Source organism: Clytia hemisphaerica, unplaced genomic scaffold (assembly GCF_902728285.1).
Source record: "Clytia hemisphaerica strain Z4C2 unplaced genomic scaffold, Clytia hemisphaerica genome assembly, whole genome shotgun sequence".
Lineage (NCBI taxonomy): Eukaryota > Metazoa > Cnidaria > Hydrozoa > Leptothecata > Clytiidae > Clytia > Clytia hemisphaerica.
Window position 1 is genome coordinate 643,928 of NW_027104192.1, and position 14,702 is coordinate 658,629.

The 14,702-nt window shown below is 35.5% G+C and overlaps 2 protein-coding genes across 2 annotated transcripts; both read left to right on the plus strand.

Moving 5' to 3' along the window:
* The first annotated feature begins 249 nt into the window (after window positions 1-249).
* Window positions 250-1,635, plus strand: LOC136815153 (uncharacterized). Its single transcript, XM_067071604.1, has 4 exons — window positions 250-668; window positions 926-982; window positions 1,263-1,328; window positions 1,449-1,635. The coding sequence occupies exons 1-4, from the start codon at window positions 659-661 to the stop codon at window positions 1,631-1,633; spliced, it is 318 nt and encodes a 105-aa protein (XP_066927705.1). The 5' UTR covers window positions 250-658; the 3' UTR covers window positions 1,634-1,635.
* A 2,453-nt stretch (window positions 1,636-4,088) lies between these two features.
* On the plus strand, window positions 4,089-9,903 carry LOC136815152 (uncharacterized). The gene is made up of 5 exons (XM_067071603.1): window positions 4,089-4,526; window positions 5,311-5,418; window positions 5,676-5,735; window positions 6,188-6,265; window positions 6,566-9,903. The coding sequence occupies exons 2-5, from the start codon at window positions 5,327-5,329 to the stop codon at window positions 9,678-9,680; spliced, it is 3,345 nt and encodes a 1,114-aa protein (XP_066927704.1). The 5' UTR covers window positions 4,089-4,526; window positions 5,311-5,326; the 3' UTR covers window positions 9,681-9,903.
* Window positions 9,904-14,702: the final 4,799 nt, after the last annotated feature.

The following is a 14,702-nucleotide window of genomic DNA, read 5'->3' on the forward strand; positions in this document are numbered from 1 at the left end:
AAATATCATCCATTTATTTATATTTTCATAACTATCTTAATTTTATTTTACAATTTTAGTAGGTCCACATCAGTATTTTACTGCATTGTATACTTTACAAAACTTAGACCTTCTTTATCAAATAAATTAATAATAATCATAATCATAATTTCATAGACCAAAAATGACTTGATAGAAATGTTTTCTTAAACTTTGATCATTATCATTACCTGATACATTACCTAAAAGGTACCTTGGAATGATTTTGTATGATATTTTTATACACCCGGTCATGTCAGGACCAATGTATTGTTGTTTTATGATGACAATGTTGTTTCATTCAGCTTCCCTTGTCATTATGTATCTAGATTGTGTCTGGATTTTTTATAAACAAATAATTTTTTTGCTCCCAAATGGTTCCTTAATTTTGTCTAGCTCAGTTTTAAATTTATTTTTGTCTTATCCGCCCAAACTGTTTACAAGGATAAGTCAGAAGTAAGAATTGTTAACTATTCGAACATGTCCCAAAAGTCAGCCAGCTATTTATCAGTGTAATGTATAAACTATGGTTATAGGAATTTAAAAAAGTCTCAAACATCAACAAGCTTAAAGTTAAAGATATCAATAATCAAACAGAATTAGTGTACTGTAAGGCATACAATTATTGGCTATTCAAGCCATGGCATCAGGTAAATATATTATTATTTATTGTTTAAAATGAAGTAAGGAATTTTTATCTTTATTACTATCATATGGAACAATATATGAAATCAAAAAGTAAATTTATATATTATCTTGACCCTTATATTGAAAGTGATTATAAAGTTATTATTTGGACTTTTTGGACAATAAAAATTATTAAAAAGTGATTCTTGTTTACCAAAAACAGTTATTTAATCTGCTTTTTTTAAGCGATTTACTTGACTTCTTCTCTCATTTTTTCAAGGTTCTACTACATCTGACACCAATAAAATCATGCAATCAGATGACTGGACTGTACCGGGTAAAGCCTTTTTTGTATTTGTACTCTCATAGCATAATTTATCGGGTTGAATTTGTCAAAAAAAAGTTTCATTTTTTTGTTTTATCATTTTATTATGCTTTCACAAGAAGCTTAAGACAGAAGTTCAAGTATAATTAGTTTCTACAAAGGATTGACTACAACTAGTACAAGAACGCAACAATTGTTTGGTTGTAGTGATATCTTTGACAAGTTTTCCCAAAATATTTTGCAGCAATTTTGTATATACCATGAAGAACCTTTTTATTTTATATACCTTTAGGACCTTCTACAGCATATATGCCAGCTACTGATACAGAAAGATCAATAAATTCTACGTTTTGGGAAGGTATTCTAATTGTAATTATTTTTCAGTCATTTTTTTTTTATGTGCATTGTTGCCTCTTACTTTGTTACTTTTACCTTTTTGTACATTCCGTTTAATTGGGTCTTCTCTTATTTTGTTTAGATATCAATGAATCAACTTCTAATGCCTTCGACAAGATTATCAAGACCAGCGAGGCGTGCTACCTTATCCATTCTATTGATGTTATCTTGGAAGCAGCTTCCCACGAAAGCCATTTGAGTCTGCTCTCATGTGAACAAAGCCTACTTATATTCTTTCAATACATTTTCCAAAGGCTAGATTTTTGAAATTCTCAATGAGGGTTTTCTTGCAGTAAATAACTTGAGCTGAAGAATATCTAAGATTCTGCTTTTACTTTTTTCTTTTTTTTAATGCTCCAAAGGCTAGATTTTTGAAATTCTCAATGAGGGTTATCTTGCAGTAAATAACTTGAGCTGAAGAATATCTAAGATTCTGCTTTTACTTTTTTTCATTTTTTGTATGCCATTTAAGGTTCATCTTTTTTAAAAAAGCCATATCAAATAGGTTAAGTGAATAAGACCAACCAAGAATGTCCAACCTTACAAATAGGGTACAATACATTGTTATCAGGAGGACCCACCATGGTTGGGTCCGAATAGAAAATTTTGGGAAATTTATACTTCAAAACAGCCTGTAAGAGCCCTGGAAATAGAAGATTTGATTGAAAAAAGAAATTCAAGTATTTTCAAGTATTCCAATTTATCATTTTCAAGTATATACTGGAAAAATGGGCATTTTTTCAAAAACTCCAGTATAATCAAGTACCAATATTTTTTTCCAGTATATTCAAGTATTTTCAAGTATTTCCAGTATCGCTGGCCACCCTGATCCAGGACCGCTTTCCAACATCCCATGAAAGCCTACCTGCAAATCTGTGACTGTTCTGGGAAGTCAGAAGTCGCCTATCGCATTGGAACGGTATAATAATGTTAGACAAACGCCTTGTGATACCCAAGGAACTCCGTCATCAGATCCTTCAAGCCCTTCATTCCACCCATCAAGGCTGCACAGGCATGCAGGCCCGAGTCAGTCAATGATTGTATCTATTGGCCAGGAATCAACAAAGATATCAACAGAATCCATGACTGCTGTAAGATTTGTATCAGTCACTAACCCAGTCAACCAATTTCTACCCCCCCCCCACCACAATATTCATTGTGTGCAACCAAAGGGGGGTCTAGGTCCTACCAAAGAATGAGGTCCCAGCACTATCTAAACCCCCCTGATATCTTGAATCCTTGGTGGTCACACCTAAAAAGTCGAGTTTTTCCCTGCTTCCAAAGACAATTTGGTGGACCTTTTTTTAACTATGAAAGTTATTCTTGCCTCAATTATGATTTTCTAAACAAAAGAGCAATTTTTTAAATGGTTTTCAATAATATCATCAGCATGAGACTAGCATCATAGTAGGACGGATCCCAAAATGATACAAGTCATCTGGATGATAGCCGGTCATGCACATCAGGAGTTGTGATAACAGAGATTATAGGATTATTAGTAAAGTGTTAGAAGGCCTAAATTATGTGGAAACAAACTGAATGTGATTTGTGTGAGATCTTAGGCTTGGATGTTAAAGTTGTCGTTCTTATAGTTTTAAACCTTTTTTGCTATTAAGGTGGAATATGCATATGCATTTGGTTGACTAGGAAGAAGAGCCCAAGACTGTTCAATTGAGTAGGTGAGCTGCGAAAGAAAGAAATCTGGTGGTCTGGTGGATTGTCTGTGGGGTGAAAAATTTTATGCAATAAAAACTACTGTACAGAAAATCCTAGTGCTAAAATGTGAAATTAAATAAACAACAGATGAGATGGAGACAACCCCACTAAGGGGATGCCTGGAGAAGACAAGTGCAGATCCTGGAGTAAGCTCTCCTTGCCAGTCTAGAGTCACCCACCACCTCATCCTGGCAAACTTAATTCTGTAGTGCTGCAGCCACTACAGTGTGAATATAAAAAAGAAATTGATTGATTTGTGTTTTAAAACGAGGCATAGAAAGTTGGCGAGTCCCACCAATCAAATTTTAGTCCCAGCTAATCCTATTTATCCCCCCTGAAATCCAAAAAATCCAAAGTCCCCCTAAAGTTAGGGGGTGTACATTATGAACATCCATTCCAAATGATCACCGGTGATTATTTCATTATTGCAAGTCACCACTACACAGTGGGCCCAGAGGTGGAAATAGGGAAAAAACGAAAGTTAAAATTTTGCTTTATTAATATAATTTATGGAATCTTGAATAAATTTCTGATCAGATGCCAAAGTTTCAGGTCTGTATCTGATTTGTAACTCAAGTTATGTGGCTCCAAAGTTGACTGAAAACCAGATTTTGATGAAAAATCAAAAAAAGTGAAAAATGCATATTTTTGAAGATTCTGAACTAAATTCAGCTTCTAAATCAGTTCATTTTGTGTGATTTCCTTAGAGACATTATATTCTAAAGAGAAATTGCTTAAAAGTATGTATAAATGTCCAAGAGCGAGAAAAAACTCAAATTTTCAATCGAAATTCTCATCACGAAAATGCTTAAGGTAACCACAAATGTCCAAATATCTCGAAAACCGCTAAGTGTCACATATCAAACCATATATGTTTTGAAAACTACAGACACTAACCTTTCTAAAAATGCTGGAGTTTTGATGTGACACTTAGCGGTTTAAAAGTTCAAATTTTGCCTGCATTTTCCAAGCTAAAAATCTCAATTTTCATGATAAATCTCAAAAAAAAGTCAAAAGTTGAAGTCTACTATTTTCTATCTCATGTAATGTGACCCTAGAGCTGGGTTTGAACAAAAGCTGGCTCGCCAAGTTGGCCCGGACCATTTGGCCTACTATATGGCCCACCTTTTGGCTCGCGCTCCTTTTCCTCTTAAGGACCATTGACCACTCCATCCCTGAGTTTTTATTCCGATTATCCCCGCTTTTTCCCGATACGGGTTTTTGTTTACATTTTTGACGAATTTGATTGGTTGATTAGTTTTCGTTAGCCAATCAGAATCTTCTATGGATGTTCATGTTTTTAAAATTCTACTTGCTGAATTTAATTTTATTTTCTCAAAAAGTCCACGCTGGAAAGCACTGACGAAGAAACATGTTTGTTATTATTTTTTGAATCAATGCTTGTTATTTTATTCTGGATAACTTATACATAGAGTAGTAACCGGTAGGTGTTTTAATTATCTAAAGCCTGGGTTAACGAGGGAGAAAGTTGAACTTTCCAAGATATTCCAGATCTTGAAAAAAGACCTACTGTTTAGTGTACAGTGTATCATCAGTTCATCAGTTTGACTAATCCTGTCCACCCCTATCTAATCCACGACCCACAGTGAGCTTTTTGGACCATGTTCAGGGGCTTCAAAATAAAACTCTGCAGACTTCAGGGAAACATTGTGTGTGATTAAGTCTTGAAATTGCACGTCAGCTGGGATTTTGGTCCTGGCCATTCCTAGGCTTGGGGGCCTTTCCAATTTTTAATTCAGCTTGAGGCCCAAAAATGTTAGGGCCACACAAGTCATAATCATCTTGTTTTACACTCTTTCACATAGAATTTATACAGAGATGTTCTTATTTTCAAAAGTTTGGAGATTTATAAAGATCCTTTTTGTACCTCCCAGTAGATGAAATTTCTGATTTAAGGAAGGACCTAACCGCAGAGTTAATTAGCTTAATTGTGTGTGATTAAGTCTTGAAATTGTGTAGGACGCATTTTTGTTTGGGGGGGCTAAAGTTCAGTTACACTGCGAGGGTAAACAATGGTTTGGCCCGAGGGGCGATTTTGAAAATTTGAGCCTAAGAATGCATCAACAAAATAGCTGCTTAATAGTTGTGATATAGGAAGAAAGGAATATTATTAAATTCTGTTTTTCCAGAAAACCACTTTTGAAAAATTATTGGGGGGGGCAACACTGACGTTAATGTAATAATCTGTAACCTTGTTGCCCATTTAGTTTCAAATTTCAATAAATGGAAAATCAAAGCAGTGACGAAGTCATATTGGTTTCCACAGATTCTGAAAATAGCAATGATGCCTTGGAAAGGAATGAACAACCAAAAAGGTAAATTGAAGTGAAACAACTTTACTTTTCAAGTAACAGGTGAAAAAACTTAAATGGTGACTGAAATAATTGAACAGCTAATTTTATTTATCCAGTGAAAAGATATAACAAGGATTTTTTTTTTGAACAATAGGGTAAAAAGGTTGCTAGTTAATTCTTATTTCAATGTTGTTGTCCCACTGTATAAGAAAGTGCAGATCAAGGATCTGGAAGTAGAACATTATCCAGATATATCATTTCTTACTTATTTTTTTCAGATACGTAAACTTGGAAGTTGATTTGCCTAGTTTCTTTGGAACATATGACTCTGATGATAGGTAAATTCCCCTCTAATTTTTAATATTTTTTTTCCTTTATTAGCTTGGGTATGACAAGGCTTTCTACGCCTGGATTCAGGGGGGTTGATTTTTTAGCAAAGAACTGGGTACTTGGGTAAGAGTAATCTTGTTCCTTTTGTTGAAAGCTCCTTAAAAAGTTCCACCCCTCATAGATTTAGAGGCTTTTTAGAATTCACAAAATTGCCTATTGGGTTTCAACTTTGGGGGTTGCTTGGATTATTTCTATTCAAAAGCTCTTAGAATCATTATTTAAGTTTAGGGTTTTAAATTTTAATTTATTCATCTCAAAAGGAATTTTACAAAAATAACTAATAAATAAAAAATACATCACCAAATGTTAAATAGGTCAATGTTAGGAAAAGGTTTTAAGCTTTCTTATTGTGTTAGAGCTTGTAATCATAGTCTTGAAAGGTTATCAATTTATATTATAGCATGCAATCAGATTTTCTGGACTATGCAATGTCGTTGCCAATTGATGACACAACTGAACTAATCAATGACAGGAAATTGTAAGTAATTTTTTTATTGATCTGTAATTTTCAACCTCAGATGGTTCGAAGTAGTGTTCCCACAAAATCCCCAAAACATGTGTCCGGGGGAGGGGAGGGGCTTTAAAATTTTAGATTTTCTGGAAGGGCTAAGATAAAAGGGTTGAGGTAATTTTTTTGGAGGGTACTAAGACCCCTAAGGACACTATGACGAACTACATAAAAAACTACATATAAAAAATAAAGACATTAGAGAAATTTATGGTATTCATTAGATACTTTAAAATGGAAAGTTATCACTATGCCTTTGATCATTTTTAGGAGCAGTATAAAGAATATACCATCTGAGCACTTAATGTATGTCAAAGCCACTGAATACAATAGCAAAGGAGTCCTTCTTATTGACCCCAAGAAATTGACTTGTGTTGAAAATGATACCGTTGTTCCGATCTTGATGAATACCCCTTTTGTGTTCAATCACTTGGTGTCAACATCCGTTCCAAGAAATGTTAAAAACAATGGTGCTTTCATCGTCGACCTTGATAAACTCGAAGATCCTGCTGATGTCCTCTGTGATGACCTTGGTAGCTGGAAGCAATCTAAAACCGCTACAAAGAAATACCAAGTCCACCGCACCAAATCAGGACATATTTCCAGAATATCCTTGTATGATAATGATGCAGATGATCCAAGCACTGACATGGTAATCGTTACTCGACGTTCCTATATTAATAAATCAGATGAAACATTAAAGAGAGCATTTGTGTCACTTTCAATGAACAACCAAATTCATAATCTTGTTTTTCTGTCTTACAAATTCAATGGTCCTGAGCACGAAGTAAAAGTTCAAAAGCATGGAAATTCAAAAGCCCCAATACCATTTTTGCGCACTTACACGAGCACTCGCAGGAAGATACTAAAATCAGTAAAATCGATACCCAATCCATCACGTGCCCACTATGATGTTGTTAGCTCGATGGAGGAAGTTGGTGCACTTGGTCAATTACCGCGTAATGTTCGCCAAGTTAAGTATGAGAAATCCAAAGAGAAAACTAAAACTGTTGATCCATTGTATCAAATCACCGATACTATGAGAAACGTTGAAAGCAACACAGATCGGTTCATCAGAACTTATCAACTCGACGACCAGTCAATGAAAGTCATATTATTCAATGATCGCCAAATTGATGATATTGTAAACTTTTGTTGCAACGCTACAGAAGATAAATCATTGTACTACTCAGACATAACTTTTGAGCTAGGTAGCTTTTTCCTATTAGTGTCTTCTTACAAAAATACAGCTTTGTATGTGAAGAATACTGAAAGTTCACCAGCAATGATTGGTCCCATGATGCTCTGTCTGCTGAAAGATGAGGAGACTTACCTATCCTTGTTTCAAAAAGTAACTGCCAAAATACAAGGAATCCGTCAACATTTGGAAGGTTACTGTTCAGACTCGGAAAAAGCCCTAAGAAATGCACTTGCTCGTGAGTTCCCTCGATCACTTGCCTTCCTGTGTTTTATACATGTGAAGAAGAACATTTCCATGTATTGTAATGACACATTACGTCTATCACAAGGACTTAGTGATGTTATTATTGATGATATATTTGGAGTAGATGGACTTGTCCATGCTGAATCCACCAAGGCCTATCATGAGAGAGTTGAGCTTCTCATTCCAAAATGGGACGATCTTGAAAAATCTGAGAAAAATGGAAAACCCAGATTTTCAAACTATTTCATTACCCACAAAAAGGAAGATGTGCTTAACCATACACTTCTCGAGAATAGTCGCAAGAACGGCTTCGGAGATTGCATCCAAACAACCAATCTTTCAGAATCGATAAATGCAAAGATTAAAAGATGGCAGAACTTCGAGTTGAAAGACATAGCATCCTTCATTGACGACATGAAATCCATTGTCCAGAAACAGCAATATGATGTGGGCTGTGCTTATGTTGGTCTTGATTCTCCATTTATTTTAAGAGATGTCTCCAAGAAAGTTCCTGTTGGTGATGGCCCAATCACTCCTGATTCTATCAGAAAAGCATCTGTTTTGGTTGACCCTGCTCAGTACAAAATGGTCAAAGCGTTCCAATACACTGCACCAACTGCATCTAGTTCAAGCTTGAATGAATGCCCACATCAATGCATCGACAATCTCAGTCAATTATTTGGTGATAAAGATGTATCGCTGTTGAAAAATAAAGCCGAAGCCCTTCAGAAAGATGGCATACGCCCTGGGTTCAACGAGAATGAGCTCATTGTGAAAAGCGCCACCGACAGCCGCAATCCTCACATTGTAAAGGTATTGATGTCTGGAGGTATATCCTGTGACCAAAATTGTTTAGGGTTTGGTACCAGAGAAATCTGCGCTCATACTTTAGCAGTGGCTATGAAAGAAGACATCGTACCTCGATACATTCATTGGTTCATGGAGAAGAAATTTACTGGAAACCTGACAAAGCTTACCACCTTCAACGTCAACCCTGAAGCCGGCAGAAAAAAGCCTAAAAGAAAACGAAATCGACCGAAATCTCCTGACAATCTTCATCAGCACCAATCAACTTCTGTGGCGAATAAAGAAAACCTTGTTAACACTCTCGGTGGTGTTTCGTCGACCCTTGGTAACCCTCTCGGTGGTGGTTCGTCGACCCTTGGTAACGCTCTCGGTGGTGGTTCGTCGACCCTTGGTAACGCTCTCGGTGGTGGTTCGTCGACCCTTGGTAACGCTCTCGGTGGTGGTTCGTCGACCCTTGGTAACCCTCTCAGTGGTGTTTCGCCAACCCTTGGTAACGCTCTCGGTGGTGGTTCGTCGACCCTTGGTAACCCTCTCAGTGGTGGTACGTCGACCCTTGGTAACCCTCTCAGTGGTGTTTCGTCGACCCTTGGTAACCCTCTCAGTGGTGGTACGTCGACCCTTGGTAACCCTCTCGGTGGTGGTACGTCGACCCTTGGTAACCCTCTCGGTGGTGGTTCGTCGACCCTTGGTGACATCCTATGTAATGATGAAGCCACAATAAATAATTTTAGTGTTTCTTCGAATGGGATGAAACTTCTCTTTACAAAAAACAAGCTGCCCCCTAAGCCAAAGTATGTTGAAACAACAACCACTGATTTTGAACTCCTTCAAATTCACGGCAAAATTTCTGTGTGTGCTGGATGTACTGGTAGATTGAACGATGGTCCAGAGGGTAAAAATCTTGTTCAATTTGATAAGGAACTGTGTATCCGTCACAAAGAGCGCGACACGTTCTTGGTAAAAGGACAGTCACCATTCTGGAAGAAAACTTTCCAAGCAAAACATTATCACATGAACGAAGCGTGTATCCGATCAAGGAACCCATCATTTGATCCAAGTAAAATCTCTTTGTCAGCTTTGCCATTTACATTGACAAAGAGTCTGATAGATTTCTTCCGTGAACGATTGTTTTGATTTGGTAAATTTCCACTCTTTCATTTTATCTTTTTGTAGATTTTTAACAGTGCTGTTTACTGTGTTCTGATTTTCTCCCTTTTGTTTATTTTGTCTCAGTGCTTTCACATTTATTCAGAAAAGATAAGACGAGTTTTTCAAAATCCTAGTATTTTTGCCTTCTTACAAGTCGATGTATTCAGCTAACATATTTCCACACCATGTATAATGATTAAAAATCTACATGTTTTGTTTATCTTAGAAATGCTTGATGTGCTCTCCCTTAACGTTATCATTTGATGTTTTTCATTAGAATAAGTTAGTTTCAGTAGAATAGTAATAAGGTTTTCATAGAAAAAGTCTTGTGTTTCTATCGCTCAAACCAAATGATCTATTATGTAGGAAGTCCTCAGGCTGGACATTAATATCCCTTCACAAACAACTGTATTTTGAAGGATAAGGCATTGGAATGCTAACTTCACACAAACACATTAGCTGGATTTGCAAATTCTTAAAAATGCCGACATTATTTTTATAAGAAAACTTATAACCATGCTGACGCTCATTTTATTTTTCAAAGATTTTTAAACTTATTTTTATTTTATTTTTCCCATATATTTTTAGACTGTAAAATATTCTATAAGACTATTAAAAACGAAAAAAGGTAAAGATTACAAAATTTATTTTATTTTATTTGTCAAAGATTTTTAAACTTTTTTTCGTTTTTATTTTATTTTTACTATAGATTTTTAGACTGTAAAATATTCCATAACACTCTGTTAAAAACGAAAGGAGGTAAAAATTTACAAAATTTATTTTGTTTTATTTGTTAAAGGTTTTGATTAGTTTTTAACTTTAGTGGGTTAATTTTCGCGTTGACTTATTTTTGCGATTCATTGGTTCCCGGATTTTTCATGTGGCCTAAATTTCGTGAAAATGGCTAGAATTCGCGAGAATCAAGAAAATTAATCCACGTAAGGTATTTTTGTTTTGTTTTTAATTCATATTCTAGGTATACGCTTTTTGTCAGTTGGTAAATTGTCTTGACCATTTGATTTACCGTTGTCATGTCTAACATTTTACAAATTTTCTATTAGTCAAAATCTTAGTAAGTTTGGGCTTTCAGCGTAGCAAACTAACAACCATTCACCCTGGGACATTTTTTCGTTTTAAAAATACTGTTCTTATTCGTCTCTTATATATAGTATCTCCAAAAACAAAATTTTTTATTTAATTTTTAGATTTTGGATAATATTTACTACAAAAAGCTCGAGTATAGCATCAGAACGTTTAAGGGTCTTACTGAGGCTAATTTTTAAAATTCGTCAAATTTGTAAACTGCAAAAAAAAGATTAGAAGTACTTCTCGAAGGAAGCTTTTTTATCTTTAACGTGTCATTATTCATATTGATACTTATTTAGACATGTGATGTAGCTTTTGTTTTTTATTGAAAACTACATATTCTTCAATGTTATAGTGTTAAAGATATTATAATGATTGGAAAACACTGATCTTGATTTTTCTATTTCCAGAATATAGATTTAGGGTGAGGGCGGGTGCTAGGGTAGAGAAAATTTCATGTCCTTTGCATGAATTTCGGTACCCTATTACTAAAGTCCCATTGGTCATTCCATACCTCATTCGTGTATTCGCTATTTCCTAGACCTGTTCGAAATTATTCAATTTTTATCGACCTCCGTCTTTGAATACTTTCTTGTGATTTTTAGTTCGATTAGCTTGTTTCAGAAAATATCTTTACATGGGCGTGACACATGACTACTGACCCAATCCCTGTGAACATATGGACAATAATATCGTCCCCTTCACCCTGTGCGTAAAACATTTTTTGGAAGGAAGGCAGCTGTTACCTTGAATCTTTTTGAGCTTAAATTATATATATATAATAATCTTATAAAACCGACCTTGAACATAGAACCTCGTGTGTTCAATGACCTAAAATATTGTGCCGTAATAAGCCGTAATAAATAATAGTCCTTATAAATCGGGTCTATAAATTTCGTAATTTTCCCCTTATATCGACGATCGACTCTTACTCGCTTTTTTAAAAACTGCTTATTCAGCAAAATCAGCGAGCCAAAAGGTGGGCCATATGGTAGGCCAAATGGCCCGGGCCAACTTGGCGAGCCAGCTTTTGTTCAAACCCCCCTAGAGCTCTATGAAAGCCTTTATAATACAAAAATTGTAAGAAATAGTTTTTTGCTGCTCTCCCTCTCCCTATTTCCAAACTTTTGCCGTCTGGGCCCAGTGTGCACTATATATCTAACAATTATCGATAAATATAGCAGCTGGAACTGCTTGTATCATTTTGGAACCAATAAGGCCACTAGTGCCACTCTAATATCCACTTGTTGCATCCTCTTCACTAAACTATGGCGTGCCAGAAAATTCCGCTCAGATGGGGAGGACCTCAATTGACTGCAAACAAGTTCCAATAATTTTTATCTGATTGGGGAGTCAAACACCGTCTATCATCAGCAAAATACCCTCAGTCTAATGGCAGAACAGAGCTAGGTGTGAAAGAAGCAAAAAGAATCCTATTGGATAACGTATCACCAAATAGCACCATTGACAACAACAAGGTTGCTTGAGCAATCTTACAATTGAAACATTCTCCAAACAAAACCACATCATCAGTGAGAAGTATGACTTTCATGCCAAAATATTGCAGTCCCTATCTGTTGGAACCAACGTTGTCATCCGAAACCGTAGTAAGAAACATCAACGTCAATGGATTTGCTCTGGGGTGATCGTAAAAACACTCCCTAACAGACAATACAGAGTCAGAACCAATGGCCCAGGGAGGATGACACTGAAAAATCGTCGCATCCTTCGACCAGCAACATTTCTATCACCAACAGTACTACCCACACAAACCAATCTGCTTCCATCCAGCTTCACCATCAATCTCACCATTCATTAGAGACCACTGCCCCTTTAACCACTCCTCATCCAACAACTCCTATGCCTTCTCTGCCTCGGCCTCAACACAAGTAACAGATTCCCAATTTTTGTCTTTCTTTTCCAGTTTGTTTTTCTCATTCTGCTATTAAACTATTGATACTGTTGCTCCAGTTTGAGAATGTCTGAAGACTTGTTAGGTCTTCATTATTTGGCTCTAAAGCTCTAAAAAGAGCACCTAGTAACATGAAAACCTGTAGGGATGTAGGGATCTTTAAGAGAAATCAAAACAATAAAGTGCACTCACAAAGATCGATTTGTCAGATGGCACAAATTTAATATCGGCACTGTCATCATTTGACAATTCAACAAAAGAATTATGTCAAGAATCTTGTATTAGTCTGGGAGCAGAATCAGAAAATAGCAATTTTGCTTAACCCAGAAGGTGAATGGGGTTGTTATACATCGTTGGAACGGAAATTTTATGCTGATTATGGAAACCCGGGTCTTAAAAAGTCTATCCTGGACAAAATTGCAAACGAGGCTGGAGTTTGCACTCCGTCGTGGTGTTTTTTCGATTTTACCTGTTTTAGAAAATTGCTTACTGTCAGCAAAGTTAAAGGTTTTAGAATTTCATTTTTTATGCAAAATGCTGTCAATAGAATGGGTTAATAGAAAAAAATTCAAAAATGTCGAAAAAATTTTTTTTGCACTCCATCTTGGAGGATTTTGGCGAAAAATCGATGTTTTTTCTTAAAATTCGTCAAAAACTAGTCATAAACCACTGAAATTATGTCAAAATAAGTCCAAAAATACTTTCCTGCTAAAAATACTATAAAAGAATAAAAATTATAACAAAATAAGGAAAAATCAGCTCAAAACGCTATTTTGCACTCCATCGTTGGTGTTTTTAATGAAAAAAGGTGATTTTTGGTGTTTTTGAAAAAAATATAACATTTTTCTAGCTTTTCCTTTGATCTACGACTGGAAATCCTTTCTTTCTCTTAGAATCATTTTTATCCAACACAAAATGATAAAATATTCTGAAAAATGACCCTCTTTCCATGGGGTTTTAAGTCAAATTCAGTATTTTGTAAGCCAAAATTCGGTATTTTTACTTACAATTCGTCAAAAACTAGTCTATAAACCACTGAAATTGTGTCAAAGTAAGTCCAAAAATACTTTCCTGCTAAAAATACTATAAAAGAATGAAAAATTCTAACAAAATAAAGAAAAATCGGCTCAAAACGCTATTTTGCACTCCCCCGTTGGTGTTTTTATTGAAAATACGAGATTTTTCGTGTTTTTAAAGAAGATATAGCATTTTCTGGCTTTCCCTTTGATCTACGACTGGAAATCCTATTTTTCTCTTAGAATCATTTTTATCCAACACAAAATGCTAAAATATTCCGAAAAATGACCCTCCATCGCTGGGGTTTTAAGTCAAATTCGGTATTTTGTTAGCCAAAATTCAGTATTTTTACTTAAAATTCGTTAAAAACTAGTCTATAAACCACTGAAATTGTCTCAAAATAACTGAAATAAGTCCAAAAGTATTTCCCTGTTAAATGTTTATAAACGAATGAAGTAAAGGAAATAGAAAAGAGGGCTCCAAACGCTATTTTGCACTCCTCCGTTGGCGTTTTCATTGAAAAACGGGATTTTTGGTGTTTTTGAAGAAAATATAACATTATGTAGGTTTTCCTTTGATTTACGAAGCTGGAAATCCTGTGTTTTCTCCTGGAATCATTTTTTCCAACACATATGCAAAAAGAATCAGAATAAATCACCCTCCTTCGCTGGGTGTTAGGCCAAAGTTTAGTATCTTTGCTTATAAATTTCATTAAAAACTAGTTTATTATCCATTGAAATCGTGCTTAAGTGAGCTTTTTAAAGTCACAGAGGTTCAAAATGTTCCAACTTGGACCGGCTGCCGGAAAATTCTATCACTGAAACTGTCTTCTCCGACAATCATCGGGAATGGTCATTCACTCCCTGCATCACTGACTGATGCTGATGAATTCTACAATATCTTGATCAATGTGGGGAAGATCCTACGTAATCTAGGACAACAAGATCAATGTGTTACCGTTGACGAGCTCTTGTAAAAGCTTGTGGGGCATG